The following is a 26,229-nucleotide window of genomic DNA, read 5'->3' on the forward strand; positions in this document are numbered from 1 at the left end:
CCTTATGCCCAAACTGAAACGATTGGTGCAGAAATGTTTTGTTTGGCTTTTCAAATAAATCACAAAATGAATTATTGTTCTTTAGTACATACATTTGGGTCAGTAGTTGACATTAAAAATAAACCGGAAATAATATTGTAAAATTGTGGTTTTTTTTAAAGTGCGCCCTCTCATGGTAACATCAATATTATATAAATAAAGGGAAATAATAATAGTTTCATTTAATATAGGCGAGAAACAGAAATAAAGGAATTAGTCTTCCAAATCCAAGGGTGTGCCTTTACTTGACAATGTGCGAGCAATTCAACATGGACTCACATCTTTTCGTATTTGCAAGGTGTCGTGAAACCTGTGAAAGAAAGGGTGCGTTCAACCACGATTTTCATAAATAAAGAAAACCCCATAATGTGCGGTATCAATAGGGTAGTCTAGAAGACAACTTGAAACTCTGAGGGCTAAGTCTGTTTCATGGTCAAAAAGGTACTAGATACTTATATGGAGTTACTTTTTGTGGATGAAAGAAACACGATATGTGGAGATCACCCTCATCTAGCTGGTGGTAACTATTACATTAAGTCTAGTAAAGTCTACTGATATTAAACAGTATTACATTAAGTTTAGTAAAGTCAACTGATATTAAACAGTATTACATTAAGTTTAGTAAAGTCAACTGATATTAAACACCATTACATTAAGTTTAGTAAAGTCAACTGATATTAAACAGTATTACATTAGGTTTACTTAAGTCAACTGATATTAAACATCATTACATTAAGTTTAGTAAAGTCTACTGATATTAAACACTATTACATTACGTTTAGTAAAGTCAACTGATAATAAACACCATTACATTAAGTTTAGTAAAGTCAACTGATATTAAACACCATTACATTAAGTTTAGTAAAGTCAACTGATATTAAACACCATTACATTAAGTTTAGTAAAGTCTACTCATATTAAACACTATTACATTAAGTTTAGTAAAGTCTACTGATATTAAACACCATTACGTTAAGTTTAGTAAAGTCTACTGATATTAAACACCATTACATTAAGTTTAGTAAAGTCAACTGATATTAAACACCATTACATTAAGTTTACTAAAGTCAACTGATATTAAACACCATTACATTAAGTCTAGTAAAGTCAACTGATATTAAACACCATTACATTAAGTTTACTAAAGTCAACTGATATTAAACACCATTATATTAAGTTTAGTAAAGTCAACTGATATTAAACACCATTACATTAAGTTTACTAAAGTCAACTGATATTAAACACCATTACATTAAGTTTAGTAAAGTCAACTGATATTAAACACCATTACATTAAGTTTAGTAAAGTCAACTGATATTAAACACCATTACATTAAGTTTAGTAAAGTCAACTGATATTAAACAGTATTACATTAGGTTTACTTAAGTCAACTGATATTAAACATCATTACATTAAGTTTAGTAAAGTCTACTGATATGAAACAGTATTACATTAAGTTTAGTAAAGTCTACTGATATTAAACACCATTACATTAAGTTTAGTAAAGTCAACTGATATTAAACAGTATTACATTACGTTTAGTAAAGTCAACTGATAATAAACACCATTACATTAAGTTTAGTAAAGTCAACTGATATTAAACACCATTACATTAAGTTTAGTAAAGTCTACTGATATTAAACACCATTACATTAAGTTTAGTAAAGTCAACTGATATTAAACAGTATTACATTAAGTTTAGTAAAGTCAACTGATATTAAACAGTATTACATTAAGTTTAGTAAAGTCAACTGATATTAAACATTATTACATTAAGTTTACTAAAGTCAACTGATATTAAACCCCATTACATTAAGTTTAGTAAAGTCAACTGATATTAAACACCATTATATTAAGTTTAGTAAAGTCAACTGATATTAAACACCATTACATTAAGTTTAGTAAAGTCAACTGATATTAAACAGTATTACATTAAGTTTAGTAAAGTCTACTGATATTAAACACCATTAGATTAAGTTTAGTAAAGTCAACTGATATTAAACACCATTACATTAAGTTTACTAAAGTCTACTGATATTAAACAGTGTTACATTAAGTTTAGTAAAGTCAACTGATATTAAACACCATTACATTAAGTTTAGTAAAGTCAACTGATATTAAACAGTATTACATTAAGTTTAGTAAAGTCTACTGATATTAAACACCATTACATTAAGTTTAGTAAAGTCAACTGATATTAAACACCATTACATTAAGTTTACTAAAGTCTACTGATATTAAACAGTGTTACATTAAGTTTAGTAAAGTCAACTGATATTAAACACCATTACATTAAGTTTACTAAAGTCTACTGATATTAAACAGTGTTACATTAAGTTTAGTAAAGTCAACTGATATTAAACACCATTACATTAAGTTTACTAAAGTCTACTGATATTAAACAGTATTACATTAAGTTTAGTAAAGTCTACTGATATTAAACAGTATTACATTAAGTTTAGTAAAGTCTACTGATATTAAACACCATTACATTAAGTTTAGTAAAGTCTACTGATATTAAACAGTATTACATTAAGTTTAGTAAAGTCTACTGATATTAAAAACCATTATATTAAGTTTAGTAAAGTCAACTGATATTAAACACCATTACATTAAGTTTAGTAAAGTCAACTGATATTAAACAGTATTACATTAAGTTTAGTAAAGTCTACTGATATTAAACACCATTAGATTAAGTTTAGTAAAGTCAACTGATATTAAACACCATTACATTAAGTTTAGTAAAGTCAACTGATATTAAACAGTATTACATTACGTTTAGTAAAGTCAACTGATAATAAACACCATTACATTAAGTTTAGTAAAGCCAACTGATATTAAACACCATTACATTAAGTTTAGTAAAGTCTACTGATATTAAACACCATTACATTAAGTTTAGTAAAGTCAACTGATATTAAACAGTATTACATTAAGTTTAGTAAAGTCAACTGATATTAAACAGTATTACATTAAGTTTAGTAAAGTCAACTGATATTAAACATTATTACATTAAGTTTACTAAAGTCAACTGATATTAAACCCCATTACATTAAGTTTAGTAAAGTCAACTGATATTAAACACCATTATATTAAGTTTAGTAAAGTCAACTGATATTAAACACCATTACATTAAGTTTAGTAAAGTCAACTGATATTAAACAGTATTACATTAAGTTTAGTAAAGTCTACTGATATTAAACACCATTAGATTAAGTTTAGTAAAGTCAACTGATATTAAACACCATTACATTAAGTTTACTAAAGTCTACTGATATTAAACAGTGTTACATTAAGTTTAGTAAAGTCAACTGATATTAAACACCATTACATTAAGTTTAGTAAAGTCAACTGATATTAAACAGTATTACATTAAGTTTAGTAAAGTCTACTGATATTAAACACCATTAGATTAAGTTTAGTAAAGTCAACTGATATTAAACACCATTACATTAAGTTTACTAAAGTCTACTGATATTAAACAGTGTTACATTAAGTTTAGTAAAGTCAACTGATATTAAACACCATTACATTAAGTTTACTAAAGTCTACTGATATTAAACAGTGTTACATTAAGTTTAGTAAAGTCAACTGATATTAAACACCATTACATTAAGTTTACTAAAGTCTACTGATATTAAACAGTATTACATTAAGTTTAGTAAAGTCTACTGATATTAAACAGTATTACATTAAGTTTAGTAAAGTCTACTGATATTAAACACCATTACATTAAGTTTAGTAAAGTCTACTGATATTAAACAGTATTACATTAAGTTTGTACTCTACATATACTAAATACTGATTATCGTTATAAGTATTGTTATTTGACCAGTGGGAGGTTTAATGTCACTTGTTGAATATCTGATTGAACGCTTCGATGTTTCCCCAGTTTTAAAGCATTATTAGCTGTATATGAAGTGAATTGGAGTGTATTAGTTGATTACTGATGGAATAATTTGTTTGTTTTAAATGAAGCACATACACAAATGGTTATATGTATTCTGCCCACCACCGGTTTATAGCATTGTGAGTTCGTAAATATATGTTTAGAGTGAGGGAAATGTTTTCCTTGAGAGGGTCCAGCAACAACAGGCTTGCGGATTTAAAACGGTAAAATATGGGTTTTGATTCTCTGTGGTGGACAGTGCGCAAATAGCCCTAATTTACACTAAAACAAGAAACAAAACAGTTGTTATTGGTTGCTTTTTGGAACAAAGCTAGATCAGGTAACCTGAAATGTTTTCTATCGAATTCCATATTTTGTCGTTGTAAGTACGTAAACTAACCAGTGGCTTAAGAAACAAGAAATAAATAAAATAATTTGGGCCAGAGGGTTCTCGGTGTTGAAAGTCGAAGTGTCGTGGTTTTAATTTTTCTAAATATGGCTAAGTTCTGTATACTAGCTATATTTCAAAATAAAGTTCTTTCTCTTAGCCCTAGGTTTGTCATTCCAGCGCAAAGTTACACAACACTATCTGAGCTATATCTACCATTGGGGTTCGAACCGAGATTTGAGCGTCGTTCATCCATAACTAGACATTGAAAATTAACAGCTTTTGATGAAAGTTAAACAAAATATAAAAAAACTGTCAACTATACGAGACTGTAGACAACACTGAATACACAAAAACTGTCGGTCATTTATATTTAATCGAGTGTCATTTGTGTATTTTATCACTCTATTAACATAGCACTTTGTGTATTTGTATTACTCTATTAACATAACAAATCGATTTTCATAATATTTAGTTATTTTGTTTATTTTTTAGCGTATTTGATGGATTTTCTTCCAGTTGTCAGCTTCTGGTTTTCATATTCGCCATTTTAAGTCCTTTGATGAACTGTAACATAGAAATTCGTGTTCAGAGACATCAGGACCTAACCACTGTATCGTCCACGAACTTCTATCAAAAGAATAACAATGTTCGTCAGGACCTAACCACTGTATCGTCCACAGACTCCTATCAAAAGAATAACGATGTTCGTCAGAACCACACCTACCTTACTCTCTCAGTATCTGATACGAAGAGCCACGTGTATAACCAAGATTCGTCTGACGTAACATTTGTAGGCCTAGCTCATAGATCAAAGAGAGGCTACTACTTCCCTATAGCTCATTATACTGTCAAGCATCATAGACCAGGTAACATAGATCAGATATCATATACCAGGGAACATAAATCAGGTATCATAAACCAGATAACGTACACTATGTATCATAAACGAGGTAACACTGACTATGTATCATAAACAGGTAAACCTTTTTATTTCAAACAGTCAATCATTTTAAAAACATCCCAAGTAGTTACATAAGTAACTTTTCATTTTTGCCAACCTTTAAAAAATACAACATAAAAACAAATTGGCACAAAGACGAACAGTAAAAGTCGAACAAAGTGTTGATTTAACAAATATGAAGTGAATAACTGTTTTATATATAAAATAACTAATATACTCATTTTAATATCAAATTCAAGTTTTTATTTGTTTACATAAAAAAGTAAAAATTCAATCAACTGAATAACATGAATATTATAATATAATATAAATCATCAAAAATGGAAAAGGTAAATTTTAGGCTAATTAGGTGTACGTTTACTGAATATTGACCCTTCAAGACAGATATACTTTTTATGTTGTTTAACATACCAAGAATTTATTTTTATTTTCTGCTTTATTCATCTTGTCAGAAAAAAACAAACAAACTTATTTTATGGCAACATTTTTTCAACTTTTATATTTTAATTGTTAATCAACAAATCTGTAAGGAAAATGTCAAAATAGAAAGCGTTGAAGTTTAAACAAAATCAGATATTACCAGAAAATGAATCAACAATACACATACGTCCAGTTTAACTACGTTTCCTCACTCTTTGTAATTTTTAAATTTGTTTGTTTTTAATCAGGATTCACTGTACCTTTGATTGAATAAAATGGTTTAACGTGTTTTTTTATTATTGATTTTTAATCACAGTAAAGTATCTTTTTGGTTGAATACTCTTATTTTCCCTTGTTGTTGTTTTTTTTTTTATTATTGATTTTAATCACAGTAAAGTATCTTTTGTTGATTGTTTTTTGCTAATCGTGATAAATAATTTGTCTCGTAGTTTTGTCCCGAACCTTTGAGTATTTATTCTTACTATTATTCAATAATTCTTGTTGATTAACTTGAAGATTAAAAAGAAAACAAATGCGGTCTTCATCTAAGTAGATATTTTACAAAACATATCACCTGGTATCGTTGAAATAGCCGTAGGATATTTAAATAATTCTGCCATGGGCCAGCCATACAGTACATGATATTGAATTTAGGTCATCTTTAATACTTAGTTTCATAAACATAAGCCTAAAACTACATATCTGGAAAGTCCTACATTCGTTATCATATTTATAAGTTTTATTTGATTATTGATTAATAATGAGTTAGTACGTAAATAACTAGGTGTCCATAAGGTTACGTACACACTTCTGTATACCAATGTATAGTGAGGAAATTTCAGTTTTGTTCACTATAATATTAGGTTTTAAAATGCAAATATCATATGCATTAGCTAGGACTTCTCGATACAAAACTCTGTGTAACGCTATTTCTTGTATGTGTATTTTTTTTATAACAAAGCCACATTGGGCTATCTACTCTGTCCTTTGAGAGGATTTGAACCGCAGCTTTTGTCAATGCTAATTCGAAGACTTCTCACTGTACCACCGAGGGACTTCTATATATGTTAACAATTTCGTACAATCTTATTTTAAGTTCAGAACTAGGTTGTCTAAGCCCAGAGTTAATTAATAGCATTGAGCTGGGCCTATGCGAATTTGCCTTTTGGATTTGCATTATTTACTGAAAACTAAGGCCTTTCATCAAGTTAAATCTTTACATGACATTATTTCCTTCAGTTAACATCTGTAGGAAAACTGTGGAACACGAAATTTGTCGTATCGCACATCATTAGTGCACATAGCTACACAACAGTAATACGACGACGCCATTTGTTTTTTGTTTGCGTTACGAGCCTCGTTCTCGATTTAGGATCGCGGTCGCAAAATATAGGTCTATTCCGCCTATTTTCGATCGCTGTGTTAACTGTAAATTGATAGAGGACGCTAAATTATTCGAGTTAAACATCCACTAGAAATTCAACCATTTACCCATATAATAAAAATATATAATATCTATAAATCAGCTGTTGAATTTGATAATTGAAACATAAGCTCAATCTCAAATTTTAGTTTACTTCAAATTTCTGCGTATTATTTATAAGGATAATAAATTTAATTATATGCTAATATGTTTTGTGTTTACATTTTTATTTAATAAATACTGTTGCCTCCACTAGGTGGCTACGGGTATGATAAAAAACCAGAAGTTTGGGAGTATCATGGTGTCTACAATTATGGGTTCAGGTCAAAGAAGAAGAAGTTTGGTGCGACAAAAGGGGCTCTTTTAGCTTTAGCAGGAGTCCCCTTGCTAATGGCGCCATTACTGAGTTTGCTGTTTATACCCACCCTGACAATTCCAGCTGTCACAGTCACGGCAGGAAGACGAAAGAGAAATGTCCAAGAAACTCGTCTAGCCAAAGAATCGGAAATCCAGGCAATAGCAGACTTCCTGAAGAAGGTGCACCACAGAGACGCTCAACAAGAAACGATTATGGCTAAATACTTGCAGTGTAACGGCATGCTATCAGGACATGACCACTGCTTGGAAAGGTTGGCTTGTGAATTCAGCGATCCGCTAAATATCGCTGCTCCCGAGTTGGAACGAACTGTTTGTTCTATGTAAGTTTCCAGCAGAATCCTCTAGATATCGTGAAACTTTTTAACGCCCTTTTCGGATAGACACTTGAATTAACTTTTTTTTTTTCATTTCTTACTGCTATAAAAGTTAAGATTATAATAGTAAAGTAATATATATTACAAATTCGAAAAAAAGAAGCTAACGTTATTTCTTTTTGAGCTGAGAGTCGAATACGTGAGTTACATCTGTGGCCATTCCGTGGGTTATAATCTTTAGTAATAATGTCCTAAAATTAAAACCTAAAATAGACGAGAAAAGATAAGAAAGAAATCGACCATTGTGTTTTTATTTAATTTGACCATAAAATGTCATTAAAAAAGAACATATGTTTATCATTGTTTGTATCTACCAAATTAATACCAGTAATTTAACTATATATATAAAATATTAGCATCATAGAGGTATAAACCACGTGCTATAGTGTAACGATATCTGTGATGTGTTTTGTTTTAATAAGTTAACAGAATTATTATTATTATCTTTCTAGTTTGCTGCGCCATCTGTTAAAAAATCATTACATTCCAGACCGTTTTAAGAAACGGTTGAAACGAGCGGCACGATATGGTTGGAGACATTCTGGTAACTGTGATGAAAGGTTTACTTGTGAAAGCTTAGACATACACACACCAAAAGCGAAATGAAACGATCAACTCTTCTAGGCCATGAAGCATCCTGTTACTAAGGGAAGAAAACTGTATTCTATAGTTTATTATTTCATTTGACAATGACACCAGTGAAACATATATTTGTTTTTTAGCAAGGTAAGGAACGTCAGAAATTGTAGGTGTGTGTGTGAATGTTAAATAAATGTATAACTATATTTTTGAACATCCATATATATTTCATTGCTATTATTATCAGTCACCGTACAATGTTAGTCATAGGCGGGAAAACAACACGTCATACTTCCTAGTCCAGAAGCCATCTGGATAAGATTAAAACTTAAACTTTTAATCTTGCTAACTGGAACAAGCAACTGACCAAATTTAGGCTTCGTCATTACTAAGTCTCCTTCGTTTGCGTACTACCAAGGAAACTTGAATTTAACGTCGAAATTATTTTAAGAGAAAACAAAATGTCTCTGTAAAGGTCATATTTCTAGATTATCTGTAAAAAAAAAGTGTTACTTTAATAAAAATAAGAAAGCACCACGAGATTAAATAAATTGGTTTCTGTTTCAATCAATCCTTTAATATTGCTTTCTAAAACAAAATGTCGATACTTGTGGTAAAGTTTTACCAGGTAGAAAGGGAGCGCTCCTGTGCCATTGGTGGTAATATTATCATCCATCATAATGAAGAGCCTTAAATTTTAAAAGACCAAGGAAGCGAATAGGATATTAACGAGATTTGAATGACTTGTAAGTGGGTTTGTTTTCGTAAGAGAGTGCACCTTAAGGATCTGTAGATTATATCTGTTCTTTATTAGTCAGACATTAAAGATCTCTAGCTTATATTTGTTCTTTATTAGTCAGACATTAAAGATCTCTAGATTATATTTGTTCTTTATTAGTCAGACATTAAAGATCTCTAGCTTATATTTGTTCTTTATTAGTCAGACATTAAAGATCTCTAGCTTATATTTGTTCTTTATTAGTCAGACATTAAAGATCTCTAGATTATATCTGTTCTTTATTAGTCAGACATGGAAGATCTCTAGCTTATATTTGTTCTTTATTAGTCAGACATTAAAGATCTCTAGCTTATATTTGTTCTTTATTAGTCAGACATTAAAGATCTCTAGATTATATCTGTTCTTTATTAGTCAGACATGGAAGATCTCTAAATTTTATATCTGTTCTTTATTAGTCAGACACGGAAGATCTCAAGATTATATCTGTTCTTTATTAGTCAGACATTAAAGATCTCTTGATTATATCTGTCCTTTATTGGTCAGGCATTAAAGATCTCTAGATTATATCTGTTCTTTATTAGACAGATATTAAAGATCTCTAGATTATATCTGTTCTTTATTAGTCAGACTTTAAGGATCTCTAGATTACATCTGTTCTGTAAAATAATAAAATTATAATTACTGTACAAAGATACAATATTGGTCCACTAAATTTGTAGTATTTAAAATAATTCATTGTAACTTAAGTACCATAGTAATTATAATACAACGTTTAAAAATGTTTCAGTTTCTTCAACTTGCACACACTCGGAAGTCAAGTACGAGTGATTTTTATGAATCATTTTACATTAATATAAGCAGATAACTTATGGTGCATTCTTTAATTATGCATTACATATCTGTAGATTATACCCGTTCTTTGTTAGAAATAACATATATTCTTTATTAATTAGACACTACAGATCTATATATGTTTGTTGTACATTACAGATGTTTAGGTTCTTCATCAGTTGGTTGGATATTAGCATTACATTCTTCACTTGTTAACTTAAACAGTTATATCAACATGCTGCTAGTTTCAAATTTTTTGTTCCTTCTTTGTGGTCCGAGTTAAAGCGTCACCCTACCAGTACATTTTACGAAAACACTTTTTAACAACTGAATTTTTTTATCATGCTTGAAAGAACACTTAATCAGAGAATAATATACTAAAATTGTGTGCGTGATCCACTGCATCTGTCCAGGAATTTATTGGACCTGCCAATGACATTCATCAGTTCTAAATCTGCCTAGTCAGATGATCCATTAACAACACATACCAAGTAAACCTAAACCGTGCTGTGTTAGTTGAAATGAGTACAGCTGTTCATTAAAATAAATTATGTTTTAATATGCAAACATTACTAAACAGTTCTTGGCTGTTTGGAATTAAACAAAATGGACAGATTTTGGTCATTATAGGAACAAAATTTGTTTTACGTTAAAGAGAGCAAAGTTGTTGTATTTTTTAAATAATTTAAATACATTTTAGAGTAATCACGGTTTAAAAGTCAACTCCTTGTGGCCAGTTTTCATAATATTAATATTTTATCAATACATCAATTGTTTTTTTAAACTATAAATATATTAACTCTCAGAACTTTTATTAATATTGGTTTTATGTTTATTTTACGACAAAGAAATCTGTTACAAGAGAATGTGTTTAGATCTACAAAATTTTCCCAATATCGTCAAATCAGAGCCTGAGTCTCTACAAGTGCTGTCATCTAGAGATGAAGATATTGTATAGCTTAAAACCAGTGAGCGACAGTTTAGATTTTGAGAATTTATTTTCACGTCTTTGAATTTATTTACATTTTGAGTTAGTTTATCGTAGAATAAGTTACTATACTCGTCGGTCCTTTTGTTTCTGTCTCGCATATTGTTCTTCAGAATTAATGTAATATATAAAATTATATACTTTGAACACTATTGTAAGAATAAAACGTGCGTATTAGTTTTACAATATTGATCTATTATCAAAGAAAGTTTTGTTTTTGAATTTCGCGCAAAGCTACTCGAGGGCTATCTGTGTTAGCCGTCCCTAATTTTGCAGTGTAACTAGAAGGAAGGCAGCTAGTCATCACCACCCACCGCCAACTCTTGGGCTACTCTTTTACCAACGAAGAGTGAGATTGACCGTCACATTATAACGCCCCCCACGGCTGAAAGGGCGAATATATTTGGCGCGACGTGGATGCGAACCCGCGACCTTCAGATTAGCAGTTGAACGCCTTAACCCACTTAGCCATGTCGAGCCGTCAAAGCCAGAGTCTCATTATTAGCTGAACGTATTATTATATTGTCGTTGTTACTTTATCATGTATAATAGGAGGTTGATATTAGGCGTAAAGCTACACAGTGGGTTAACTGTGCTGTTCCTGCAATGGGTAATGAAACTCGGTTTGAAGCGTTATAAACCTTCAGACTTGCCAGACAAAGTGTGATTACACTAGGAGGGCACTGTCTCATCTATAATTATTCTCATATTTTGAGTGGTTTTGCGACCGTTTCGATTTTTTTTTTAAATCTCATGGACTACAGTGGGATCTCTAGAGTATACTTTGCGTAATATATAGCTTTTTTACGGAATACCTGAATTTTTTTTAATATTGTGGACCACAATAAGATGTGTATAATATGTATGCAAATAGTAAGTTAACGCCTCTAACCTTTCAAATATGCTCAATAATTTATTGTATGAAGTTAAAAACAAAAACGAGAGATGATAAAAACTCAACATCTGTCGGTGGAAGATGCTCCAACGTCTTCAGGAAACAAGGAAGACATAAGCAAGTAAAAATCCATATTCCCTGTAAATATACATTTATAATTTGTATCTCGGAAGGTGGCGCTACTTATAAAATCGATTTCCACAAAATGCATTTTTCTGGCACCCCACCAAACATGCTCACTCTTTCAGCCGTGGAAGCGTTATAATATTACTATCAATCCTACTGTTCGTTGGTAAAAAGAGTAGCTCAAGAGTTGGCGGTGGGTGGTAATGACTAGCTGCCTTCCTTCTAGTCTTACACTGCTAAGTTAGGGACGGCTAGTACTCGTGTAGCTTTACGCGAAATTCAAAACAAACAAACAATCAAAACGAATAAACCAACAAACAGTCCGTGGCACCAGGTCCTCATCTTTATTCAACTTCATTTTTAACGATTCCCCAGCATTTAATTCATTTATAGCTTTACTTCTTTGACTGTTTTCAAATTGCTTCAAACAATGATATGTAAAAACAAAATATTTCGTCACATGTACCCTCGTGTACAGAGGTGCATCCGCGGATTCACAGCGCTAGAAATCGTATTTCGATACCCGTGATTGGCAGAGCACAGATAGCCCATTGTGTAGCTTTGTGCTCACCTTCAAACTTAACACTTCTTGTTTGTTTGTAGTTAAACATAAAGCTGGAAGATTGGCTGTCTGTGCTCTTCACACCACGGGTTTCAAACCCTGTTTCCGACGTTCTAAGTCGCAGACATACCGCTGGGGAACGTAATAATTCTTAATTTATCAACAAAAATGTAGCAGCAGCTGCAAATATAAGAAACATTATATATTCCACATTCATCCTTTACTTCAATTTTATCTTTAACACTATCCGTGATGAAGAGAAACCTCACTTGTAGAGAAAAATATATATGTAAAAACGGTTGGTATGGGTTAAGAAAACTCCATGTAGAGGAGCGAACAAGGTTTCGACCTTCTTCGGTCAGCGTCATTGTTCGCTACTCTACAGCCCCCTGCTAGTACAGTGACATGTCTACGGATTCACAGCGCTATAATCAGGGGTTCGATTCCCCTCGGTGGGCTCAGCAGATAGCCCAATGTGGCTTTGCTATAAGAAAACACACACACGCTTCTCTACGTGGTACTTTCTCTACCCATACCAGCCGTTTTTAAATATATATATTTATCTAACACCATTAATGATATTAATTAATCTTAACTGAAGAGTAAAGGTTATTTGATAACCCGTAGGTTTCATAAACATACTACCTAGTTTTGTTGACGTCGATAGAATATATGGCAAACATATGATTTCCTTATTTCCCTTACTTACTTTCTGTAGTTTGGAAGCACTAGAAATCTGTAGGTTATAACAGTATTTGTTATTGGTCCTAACTACAGTTTCAGATTCATAACCTCTAGCAATCGCTATATATTTTAAATAAATATTTTGTAGCGTTAAATATTTATCATACGTTAACGAAGGATGAAAAACCATCGTACAATGGTGACATGGTAACTGAGAATTACTTCCATTTTATTGGAACGAGAAGTTTATACAGAAACAAGTTTTGACACTTTCTTCAGTCCAACTTTTCTGTTTGAGAGAAACACACAAGAGTTTATTGTATAACGGTCGTTTTCAAGTTTCTTGAGTGCTTAAAAAGGTTTAACAATGAAAATCCTGTTAGGTACTAAGTATTCCGTGTAATCATAGATCAAGTAATAGCCTTATCCATGACCCTAGATTCACAATTACCCGAAATTCAAAACAGATTTAGAAAATACAAATAAACTACAGACCACCTAATCAGATTAACAGAAACAGTTACAGACAGCTTTAACAAAAACGAATGCACTGCAGCTTGCTTTCTCGACATTGAGAAAGCATTCGACACGGTGTGGCATAACGGATTACGTCACCGGTTAACGGAAATGGATTTACTCCAGGTAATTATTCGCTGGCTATCTAACTTCCTGGACAGTAGAACATGTAAAGTAGATGTGAATGGGGCTCATTCAGGGTCCTTTTCACCTGAGGCAGGAGTCCCGCAGAAAGGGATAGTTAGCCTTATCTTATTTATCATGTATGTGAGTAATATGCCTCTGTCAGACCTAAACTTAAGTTTTGCATCACAATTTGCTGACGATGTAGCGGTCTCGAAAAGTGCCCCACTCCTTCAGTAGCAGCAACAAACCTCCAACCAGTCCTGAATAATATAGAAGAATACTGACAGAAATATAGAATAAATATTAATATTCCGAAAACCCAAATAATATTATTCAGTAGATTAAATAAACTGAAAAAAGATCCACCAATGTTATACATGAACGGATCACTTTTACTGACTGCTACTTCTGCTAAATTTTTAGGATTAACGTATGATACCAAATTAACGTGGATACAACATACTAACAATATCCTGATTAGAATCTGGAAAAGAGCAAATTATGCTAGAAGTCTTTCAGATAAAAATCAAGGTACATCAGCTGATAATACAGTGGAGCGCCGTTAAGCCGCGGTATTTGGGGGGGGGGGTTAACCTGCTTAACCGCGGCTTAAACCTTTGTGACTGAAAAGCCGAAGTCGCCAACAGCTCCGCCGAGGAGCCTCATCCGGGCCATTGCGTGATCATTATAATATTAATGTATAGACTATTCAGATACAATTGACAAGTGCCGTTTTAACACTTTTTAGTTTTAGTTTCTCTGCTTGTGCTTGAATAACTGGTCCAGATATGGGATTCCATTGTTTCTGGCTTCACAAAATGCATTGAACGTTGCCTTGTCTAACACAGGATCTTGTGCTGTTCTAGCTCTCTTGCGTTTCAAACAACCTTCATCAAATTCATCAAGAAATGCTCTTAATTTATTCTCATCTTTAATCCACCCACGCAAAGTAGACTCAGGTATGCCTAACTCTCTACTAACTTTAGCGCGAGTTTCGCCGTTTCGTATTCTTTCTATGACATTCAGCTTTTGCTGAACGTCATACGATGCATGTTTACGTTTGGTACTCATGGGGTAGGAATTTGTCAATATGATATGTTCACTATTAATTCAGAAACTGAAGTGATTTCTATTGGGTTTGTGGCCAATATTTATACAATTCCATAAAAATATCGGATTATGGAATTAAAAATAATACTTTAATTATTGATCACTTTTTTCACGGATTTACCGCGGATTAACTTTAATGTATGGAGAGGTGTGATTCGGTAACAATGGCGGCCTCCATAAAGCTGACATAGAGAGCGGATAAGGTAGATTAACGGTCGATTTCTATTGTAATATATTTTATTTATTTCCCAAATTAAAGCAAATCCTTTTTAAATATCCCCTTGAAGTTATAAAGCCAGGATTAAATTCGTAAGCCGCGTTTTTACACGTTCTTAAATTAGCGGTGAGGATTAGTGATAATCCTCACATCGCTCACAAGACTTGCTACAGCGGCTTAAGCGAATTCGCGGTTTACTGGTCCGCGGCTTAATGGCGCTCCATTGTATAATAAAAATCAACAAAACATACATCAGACCCATAATTGACGACGCATCTCCTGCCTGGATAAACATAGCACCCAAACAATTACAGAAACTACCAAGAATACAAAATTCAGTTTTAACTTCAGCTTATAAAGTACAACGTGGCACTTCATCCACATTCATGTACAAGTATGCGAACATAGATACAATATGTCTTACAGAAGACTCTTGTATAATGCACTAAATTATTTTAATAAGAATTGGCATAAAAATGACTGAATGAGTGATCTCGACAGATACTACGTACATGATGAACATAGTCCTAAGTACCTCTCTCCTATAAATATATATTTAAGAAATATGAAACAAGCTGACCGCCACGCACTAGACACTTAAAACTGGTTTTATTTTACTTTATTTTTTATGCTTTTTATTTATTTTTTCTTTTCTTTTATTTTTTGTTATTATTATTTTAATTTTTCCGATAGATATATATGGAAAAAGGGAATATATATATATATATATAAGTGGAAAAAAACGAATAAAAATATATATATAAAAAATGGACAAAGGAAAAAAAAGCAAATAAGACAATACGTGGACATCACCCTGAAAAGGGCCGGAGTACTGTGGGATACTCTGGCTCAAAAATCTACAACAACAAATTCTTACTGGCAGCCGATGGAGGAAGAGGTCTTGTGCACCTGACCCTCGTGGGTATTCAAACAAATTAAACATACCCAAATACCCACAAGGAAGAAGCGAAGCCCATAATTTGTGTTATCGACCAGAAAATGTGTACATTTTACATCTAAGAAACATTTGCCTTCTGTATATCTTTTCTCAATATTGTAATTAAATTTTTTTTTAAAACAGAATTCCGAAACATATTCAATTTTCATTTTTACTGACGTTCTGAACATTTATCTTCCATTTAAAATATATGTATATAATTTTACAAAACTACAGTAGTTCCATTTAAAGTTTCAATGAGGGGGCATTTGTTATGGACGATCCACATGTTTTTAGGGTTAAAATGTAAAAATCGGTTCTTATTTTGTAAGTTTTTCTCTAAATATCCCCATTATTTAATAACCATTCAAATAGTGCAAATTCCACACCATGTATATATATATATATATATATATATATATCCCAGAATAAACAAATATTACTTAGCAAGGACGGAAAGCATTGTTCCTTCCACAACTTACCTAAACGGTGTTCCTGAAATACAACACTGGCTTTATGAAAAAGCTTTTAATATCTACCCTCCCAGTGGCTCACCGGTAAGTTTGAAGACTTATAACTGTAAAAACTGGATTTCGATACTTGTGGTGGGCACGGCTCAGATAATCTATTGTGCAAATTTGTGCTTAAAACTGAAAAAAAAAAAACTGAAATATGCACCATGATAATCTTTGACGACCGTTTCTTAGGGTTGAATATTTTGATTCTACAAGATGTTTTAACAACGATTATATTTTTCGAGCCCCTTCTGGTGTATCTACAATGCATTAAGAGTATTGTGTGCTTGTTTGTTGATAAGCGTAAAGCTACATAGTGGGCTGTCTGTTCTGAGCCTACGGCGGATATTGAAACTCGATTTTTAACGTGATATGTTCTCAGGCTTACCACAGCCACTAAAGAGAGGGTCGCATTGAGAGTAATGCGACATGTATTTCTAAAACACAGTGTAAAATTTGTGCCTAAAAAACTAATAAAATTGTTAGATAATATATAATAATCTACACAGGAAATTCAGTTTAAGAACGTGAATGTAAGGTTGTGGTTATCTCTTACTAAGAAAAACCATATGCAATTTCTTTATCTTAAGTGATATATTTATTTTCCTATTACCAGTACATACACCATCTGTGGATTGATGTGTGCTCTCAACTGTTTAGGCACTAAATGACTTCTTGTTTCTCTTCGTCATGTTATAAAATCAACTAGTTTTGAAGACAAACGGATAATGAACTCTTCTTCGCTTTCTACAATTTCACATAACAGTAGAAGTAGGACTAAAAGCATGGTGACATCACCGAGTATCGAAGACCGCTTTCACGCAGTCTCAGTATAACGTTGCTATAACAACCACATTAAGTAAATTCATTTTTGATCGAATTGTGGAGAAAAACGACTTGAAAATCTACGCGTTCACAAGCATCGCTCCGCTTACTACGTAGGCTAAAGAATATTTTATTTTATCTTTACCAAGTGACGAAAAAATGAGAAACAGCGGTTGTTATTATAGTCTGGTATTCAGTAATATGTAAGCTTCAGTGTCGAGTTCTAACAGACAATAATAACCACGTTATTTCACTTAACTAACGAAAACATGATGCTGTCCGTCCTCCATCTTGTGCCGTGCAACTGAGCGAACATTCAAACAGCTGAAGATTTACAAATATTGTTGTGTTCGGTGGTGATCTGTTTTTAATTTTTTTTTATTTTATAAATATGGGCACAGTACTCAGTGTTGCTCCGAGAGAACAAAGACCTGTCTACAAAGGTCACAAAGTAAACCAGTTCAACCAAGAACAGTTAAGTAGCTTCAAGAACAAAGAAAATTCTTTGGAGAAAATTACGGACAACAACATTGACAAAAACATAAATCAAACTAAAAGACACTCTCTCTTTATTAATGCTCTTAACTGGAAGAACTGCAATGTATCTGGGAAGAAGAAAACGGAGGACAAAACCTTTACCTTTCGTCATCGTCTGGACAACATGGAATCGTTAGTGGACAACAACAAGAACATCCAAAAATCTCTGTCGTGTTACAACCTTAAAACTAGAAGTGTGAGTCCACCGGATTTATTTGTAAACAATAACATCGAACAAGAAAAGAAACAAGTCCAGAAGAATGGTCCACCCCTTCCACCCAAGCCCACCTCCGTGTTAACTGCACATAACTTAATTCGCCCTATGTACTACAGTCGTCAACAGGGATTGGAGGCACAAACTAGACAAGCATCAGTCCCTGGGATGCAAAGAAGAACTATTATCCAAGCATCCACATCGGAACTTCTCCCATGTTTCGGAGAGTTTTTATATCGTCGTTGCCGAAAACTAAGAGATTTTCAAGGTGGGGACGCCATCTTGTGGCTTCGTACAGTGGACCGTTGTCTTCTTCTTAAAGGGTGGCAGGAAATTGCCTTCATAAATCCAGCAAACATTGTATTTTTGTACATGCTAGTTAGAGAAATTATTACTGAAGATATAGAAAGTCGACGAGAGCTTCAGGCTGTTGTTCTAACATGTTTGTATCTTTCTTACTCGTATATGGGAAACGAAATATCTTACCCTTTAAAACCTTTTCTTATTGAGGAAAATAGTGATAAGTTCTGGGAGAGGTCGCTGTTAATTATCAAATTACTCAGTGAGAAAATGTTACGTATTAACAGGGAGCCTGCTTTTTTCACTGAAGTTTTCTCCGAACTTAAAGCTCGTTGTACCTTTTCCGGTTAGCAGCAGTTCTGGTACGTAGAATATGTGGTCTTTTAACCGTTCCGTTTTCCCATAACGGGTTGTAGTTTAGAGTTTGCTACAAGGTTTTTGTCACGTGAAGATTAGTAAGACTGCTGTTTGATGCTAATACTGGGAAATTAAGGAGTCAACCAATATACCTTATAAAACATGATTTTGATTTTGTTCCATCTTGACATATGAATCTTCACGTATAACCAGTAAACTTAAAATTATTCTTATTGATATATTTTCCCTATGCAGTATCATGCTCGAAGTGAGAGAAGTATACTGGGGTATGGCATACTCTTATTTCTTAAAATCAAAGTTATCCATATAACCACTTTTTTGTTTTTATTAAGGATGCACGGGGAATTTTAAGTTCACTCTACAAGGCCTATTATATACTAGTTTTCCAACTTCGAGCACTGTAATATGGACATGTTTAGAATTCTAATCATTTAAAATTACTCGAAACTTCTGCGACCGATTGTACTTAACCCTTTGATCTTGAAAAAGAAATATCCATTATTACAAAACTGGATGTTTGGGGCCGATTTCACTGCGATGGGTTTTTCAAAGAAAAGTGCATAAATAGCATCGACAACTCTGAAGGAAAAGAGAAAAACGAAAAATTAGCAATGGATAATTAGTGGTTATCGGATACATGAACACGTGCAAGTAAGCTTGCTCATTAATACAATGTAAGTTGACAAGGTTTTCATGTATTGTACAAAATTGTCTGATGACAAACTGAGCTGTGGAAAATGTGTTTATTTAATATATTATAGTCGCATGATTGTAATTTATTCTGATATTTATTATTTATTTACAACAAAATGTAAATTTGTTGAGAAACCTTAGGTATTTAACGTATATGATGAAAATTTATATTACGTAAATGATAGCACGTCATGTCGTCGTGTAGAACATGGGATCTTGAAAACTAATTAATTATGACTGTTTCTGTGTTCCTAAGACAAAACTAAGCTTAAGTTAGTTAAACGCAGTATTAGTTTAAATTAATTGAATTTGGTTTTCAAGGTGTCACTCTTTATTTCGGTATGATTAATGGATTCAGTGTTACAAATAACCAAGAATTTATTTACTGGTCGTCTGTTTGCTACCCAAAGTGATACATGTTGTGAAAGGGAAATGTTGATGCATTAACATGCCTTTCACCTACCCTGACCCCAGTGGCACAGCGGTAAGCCTTCGGACTTGTAACACTAGTGGGCATAGTAGAAATAGCCAATTGTATAGCTTTCGCTTAACTACAAATGAAGACTCCTACCCTCTGGTTCAAATATAAGCTCGAGGACTTCTAAAGCTAAAAATCGAGTTGGCCAGGTAGATTAAGGCGTTCGATTCCTAATCCGAGGGTCGTGGGTTCGAATCCCCGTCGCACCAAACATGCTCGCCCTTTTAGCCATGTGCAGGTTATAATGTTACGGTCAATTCCATTATTCGTTGGTAAAAAGAGTAGCCCAAGAGTTGGCGGTTGGTGGTGATGACTAGCTGCCTTCCCTCTAGTCTTGCACTGCTAAATTAGGGACGGCTAGCGCAGATAACCCTCGTGTAACTTTGCGCGAAATTCCAAAACAAACAAATACACAAAAATCGAGTTCCGAAACCCATTGTAGGCACAGAACAGACAGCTCATTGTGTAGCATTGTGCTTTACAACAAAACCAGGCCGGACATGGCCAGGTGGGTTAAGGCGTTCGACTCGTAATCTGAGGGTTGCGGGATTAAATCCGTCTCATACTAAACATGCTAGTCCTTTGAGACGTGGAGGCATTATAAAGTTACGGTCAATCCCACTATTCTTTGATAAAAAAAGTAGCCCAAGAGTTATTAGTGGGTAGTGTTGACTAGCTGCCTTCCCTCTAGTTTTACACTATTAAATTAGGGGCGGCTAGCGCAGATAGTCCTCGTGTAGCTTTGCGCGAAATTCAAAAACAAACGTTACAACAAAATCGCTATACGTCTAAAACTTCCTCATTATATGCCCCCCGCTAGTACAGCGGTATGTCTCCGGATTTACAACGCTAAAATCAGGGGTTCGATTCCCCTCGGTGGGCTGAGCAGATAGCCCTTTGTGGCTTTGCACAAACACACATCCTCATTATACAAACGCACTAGATGTAAAAGTCATGGTACTATAAAAACCAACGTGACACGAATCCAGATACTCAATACGTATAGTTGTTTTTAAAGTAGGCGTGTGTACATATATAGAATACAAAATAATATTAAGTGTTATTTGTTATATTATGTAAATACACCTTTACTAGCACAAATAAATTATCCATTAAGAATGTGTGTGTATGTCGATCTCAAGAACGTGTTGTGAAAGTTATTTTGGAGACGTTCTGTTAATTTAGTTGACTATCTATTTGTTTTATTAATAATAATTATTACTGTTCTTGATATTGTTCTTTTTTTAAAGTAAACCCATCTCGAACAAGAACGGTATCATGATCTCTAATTGTTATTTATGATGTTTTACAAGAATAATGTTTTTTTTACCAATAAACTAAAACATGAATCTCTTCTACACGTTTTGTTCTGTTGTGTTTTTTTCCACAGAAAAGGTGCGTTTTTACAGGAGCAGACCCCGTTTTCCTGAAAAAGATTTTAAATATAAACTAACTGAGAGTTATAGAAACATAAAACAAACATTCAACATCGTTACACTTAAAACAGATTTTAAATATAATTAGCTGAGAGTTGTAGAAACACACACACAAAAACAATCAACAAATTTTTACACTTAAAACAGACCTTATAAGAGGTTATTTATTAAAGTCGACAATAATGGTTTTATTATTTGAAATGACACCCTAGAAAACGTACGTTGGAATATTGAGTTTATTGGAATATTGGTTAAATCTGACGTTTGGTATCAACATAAAACATTGACAATGTCAGAGGGTTAAATCTGACGTTTGGTATCAACGTAAAACATTGACAAGGTCAGAGGGTTAAATCTGACGTTTGGTATCAACAGAAGACACTGATTAGGGTCACAAGGTCAAAACTGACGTTCAATGTCAGCAGGAAAAGCTCACGTGTAATAATCTTTTCAATATATTCATTAATTTTTTTATCTACAAGAACATCAATGGATTTATGCACGTGCGATATTTGTATTATTGTTTTTCTTAAGTAACTGAAGTTATCATAATAAATCATACAAATTATTACCTCTACAAACGTAGCCATGAGATTAGGAACAAAGTATGCGACAATGATATTAAACAAACAAATCGGAAAATAAAGGTTAGGAAGAATGTTTTTCTTAGAGCAAAGCTACATTCGACTATCTGGTGAGGCCACCCAGGGAAATCGAACCCATGATTTCAGTGTTGTAAATCCGTAAACTTACCGCTGCACCAGCGGTGGACAGGGTTAGGAAGAAAGTCAAAGAAAGATAGCATTTAAGTGCTAATCTAGCTTTCATCTACGTCACTTCCTGTATTTTATTTTTACTAATAATTCAGACTGTAATAATATTGAATATAGGTGTCTGTTAACTTACAACAGATTATTAATCTTGTTTTTGTTTTGTTTTGAATTTCGCGCAAAACTACTCGAGTGCTATCTACTCTAGCCGTCCCTAATTTTACAGTGTAAGACTAGAGGGAAGGCAGCTAATCACCACCCACTGCCAACTCTTGGGCTACTCTTTTACCAAGGAATAGTGGGATTGAATGTTACATTATAACGCCCCCACGGGTGAAAGGGCGAACATGTTTGATGTGACAAGAATTCGAAGCCGCGACCCTCAGATTACGAGTCGAGAGCCTTAACCACTTGGCCATACAGGGCCATTGTTTGAAGTTATGTGTTGATAAGTGAATTATAAATACATCTCTAAATTAACTCTGGTTTAATATTTCTATACAGTGAAGTAATTGGAGTCCAATGTAAGAAGCAAATTCCAATTACACTGTCATATTAATGATAATAATAAAACTTAATATACATTTAAGACATATAAAAAATAAACAATTTTCAATTTTTTTTGTTTTAAAATCCGAATTAAATTGTGTATTTTTTTTTCTGCGTGGAAATTATGTTAAGTAAAGTTGTTTTGTAGGACTGATGACAACAATGACATTTTTTATAGACCAAAGAGTGTCTCTGTCTACAAGTATGGCTTCCACGACTAAAATCTCTTTGACTTACACGTTGAGGCCCGGCATGGCCTAGCGCGTTAAGGCGTGCGCTTCGTAATCTGAGGGTCGCGGGTTCGCGCCCGCGTCGCGCCAAACATGCTCTCCCTCCCAGCCGTGGGGGCGTTATAATGTGACGGTCAATCCCACTATTCGTTGGTAAAAGAGTAGCCCAAGAGTTGGCGGTGGGTGGTGATGACTAGCTGCCTTCCCTCTAGTCTTACACTACTAAATTAGGGACGGCTAGCACAGATAGCCCTCAAGTAGCTTTGTGCGAAATTCCAAAACAAACAAACAAACAAACTTACATGTCATGCGAATATTGATCTATATTCGGTTGGTTGGTCACCGTGGACTAGTTGATTAGGTTTGTTGTACTCAGAGAAACGTTGGATTAAAGATGAGTTCGTCACGACACACTTCAGAGTAGTTGGACGCAGATCAGATAGAGCTCACTTCAAAGTTTTAAAACAAGTAGATAACCTTCTTAATAGAACCAAAACTATTTAAATTTCGATGTGTTAGTTTGTGAAGTTAACGTTTCGTAAAGTTTAATCATTCTGTCACATTTCTCACGATCAATGATCCTGAACCGCTTCCGGATTTTCTTTTTTATCCAAAGGAAGATACATTATAACTAATTTAAGACTGGCATAACTGTGTTATGCATTGCCAGTTGACAAATAGAGCCAGCTACATTCCAGCCATGTCCAAAGTGGTAGCCTAAATATCGTTTAAATTATTGTCTTCTAAAACACAAAATTCAACCCGTCAACAGAGGTCCGGTAACTTTTTGTCCTATACATATTAAGCATGATACACTGTATTTTGGTATCCATTAGAATCTCCTTAGAATACCTCCCCACGACTTTACGTTATCAGTTGGTATAGCTTCAGTTGTTTTCAGTTATTCCCCATTGTAATAGAGAAGATTGTGTGATAATACAGGCCCCCTGCTAGTACAGCAGTATATCTCCGGATTTACAACGCTAAAATCAGGGGTTCGATTCCCCTCAGTGGGCTGAATAGATAGCCCGATGTGGCTTTACTGTAAGAAAAACATACACACACGCACACTGATACTACAGTTACAAAAAATTTTTTTTTATCGTTACTGACAAATAGTTTAACATTATTTAAAATGGTAAAAGTAAACATACTAAGCAATTAACAACGATTTCGAACCGTAATTCCTGTAACGGACCGGTCTGGAACCAGCGATAATTTTTTGTAATGTGTTTGAATATGAGAACGAGCATTCATTAGAGAAATGAATGGTTTATAAATTCCAGATTTGACCAATTTCATATATAAATGGGTTCGAGTAAAAAAACAAACAAAACGTATTAATTTTAATTTTCAAAAATTTCCTAATCATATGTGCACTTTTTTTTAAAAATATGAGCATTAAAAAGTAAGATATTATTACTGTATTCAAATTAATATGCATGTAAATCTAGATTTTATAGCTGCTTCCACCGTTACACACCGAAAGCTCTATCCATAAAATCGATGAATTATTTTATTTTGGATACATAAAAAAATACTTTTCTGATGGTAATTTTAATATCTTACTTGTTTCTTCCTCTTCAGATTTTTTTTAGATCCAACCTTAGTATTCTGAAAAACTAAAGCCCTGTTGCAAAAACGTAGGCTGAATGTGGGAAGGATTGCGTATTCGAAGGAGCCCCCTCTAGTGGCAAGAGTTCTAATTCTCAAGCCAATATATTTATATAGAACTGGTCTTCACGAGCTATAAACCTTCGTAAACCATTGCTTTTTATGAGCCAAAAACAATACACTTATACTTACATATACAGTTTATTCGGTAAATGGTTTGTATTACAAACAAAAAGCAGTTCGTATTAAATAACACAAATGTAAAAGATATTCTATAATAAAAGAATACGTTTTCAAATGTTATAATTATCGATACCAAAGAAATTATAAACGAGTGTAATTTATATTGTTGGTTTGAATTCCGCGCAAAGCTAAATAAGGTTTATCAGCACTAGCCGTCCCTAATTTAGCAATGACTGACTAATCATCACCACCCACCGCCAACTCTTGGACTACTCTTTTACCAACGAATAGTGGGATTGACTATAACGCCCCCACGCTGAAAGGGTAAGCATGTTTGGCGCGACGGAGACTTGAGCCTACGACCCTCGGATTACGAGTCGAGAGTGCCTTAACTACTTACATTGTTGTCTACGAAAATTTAACAATAATGTTATTGTTGTGACTTATTTTATATTTACTAATTAATGTGTTCAGTACTAAATATTGATGATACATAAATTGTAGCGCCAAAAATAATATTCACCATTTTCTAAAGGTTTTCGTTATAAGATACCAATTTTTAAGGACCACCTCCCCAACTAAACCGGTGTACATTCCTATATTAGAATATATGGCATGTATTACGAAATAACGCGTTACTGAATTTTATAAGAAACAGTTGGTTATTTTTTTGAAATGTGTGTCAAAATTTGATCGATAGGTAGCGCTGTAATATGGTTTTTGGCTGAAAAAGTCACGATATGTCATTCATAAATTCAATTTTTAAATGAACCAGGTCCAAAATATATTACAGAGAATAAAATTCTAAATGTTATAAATTAAATATTATAGTAAGTAATGAAGATTATTCCAAGAGGAAGACAGAGCTGTTGCATCGAGAAGACTATGAGCGGCTTTTCTAATCTTCTGATGTTATTTAGCTCATTAATTTGGTTGTATTTAAGCACAAAGCCACACAATGGGCTTTACTATGCTGTGTTCACCAGGATTATAAAAACATAGGTTGTCTGTCAGAGTTGCAAGTTCATAGAAATGTCATTAAGCCACTGGGGGGCTTTTAGTTTCAGCAAATGAAATTATTATTTAAATTTCAGCGTCCAGATATAAATATTCTTAAAATTTCAAAAATGAACAACAAAGACGGATATTGTTTATTCACGCGTAAACACTGTACATAACTGGTTGAGATTAAGATAAATTAGAAATGGGGTAAATATCTCGTGAATAACACCTAAAAAATAAGCTAAAAATACACTTTGCGATTAATGCTCTTAAATTGTGGAATATATATCAAATAACTTACAGTTTAACTTTTATGTATA

At 33.2% G+C, this 26,229-nt stretch overlaps 2 protein-coding genes and 1 long non-coding RNA gene across 4 annotated transcripts; 2 read left to right on the forward strand and 1 right to left on the reverse strand.

The window, feature by feature from the left end:
* The first annotated feature begins 247 nt into the window (after positions 1–247).
* Positions 248–9,005, forward strand: LOC143234429 (uncharacterized). 2 transcript variants are annotated; one of them, XM_076471797.1, is made up of 4 exons: positions 248–559; positions 4,812–5,185; positions 7,380–7,851; positions 8,328–8,466. In XM_076471797.1, exons 1-3 carry the CDS (start codon positions 531–533, stop codon positions 7,823–7,825), a joined length of 849 nt encoding a protein of 282 aa, XP_076327912.1. In that variant the 5' UTR covers positions 248–530; the 3' UTR covers positions 7,826–7,851; positions 8,328–8,466. The 2 variants fall into 2 exon arrangements, with proteins under 2 accessions (XP_076327912.1, XP_076327911.1); XM_076471796.1 differs by having other exon boundaries at positions 451–559; positions 7,380–7,821; positions 8,328–9,005.
* A 3,238-nt stretch (positions 9,006–12,243) lies between these two features.
* Positions 12,244–24,785, reverse strand: LOC143234431 (uncharacterized). Its single transcript, XR_013018651.1, has 3 exons — positions 24,680–24,785; positions 21,456–21,551; positions 12,244–14,181 (listed from the first exon to the last, which is right to left on the reverse strand). It is a non-coding gene; the product is annotated as an uncharacterized LOC143234431 (long non-coding RNA).
* LOC143234430 (cyclin-dependent kinase 5 activator 1-like) lies at positions 17,065–21,479 on the forward strand. Its single transcript, XM_076471798.1, has one exon. It carries the CDS (start codon positions 17,917–17,919, stop codon positions 18,925–18,927), a length of 1,011 nt encoding a protein of 336 aa, XP_076327913.1. The 5' UTR covers positions 17,065–17,916; the 3' UTR covers positions 18,928–21,479.
* Positions 24,786–26,229: the final 1,444 nt, after the last annotated feature.

The sequence above is a fragment of the Tachypleus tridentatus genome, chromosome 12 (assembly GCF_004210375.1).
Source record: "Tachypleus tridentatus isolate NWPU-2018 chromosome 12, ASM421037v1, whole genome shotgun sequence".
Lineage (NCBI taxonomy): Eukaryota > Metazoa > Arthropoda > Merostomata > Xiphosura > Limulidae > Tachypleus > Tachypleus tridentatus.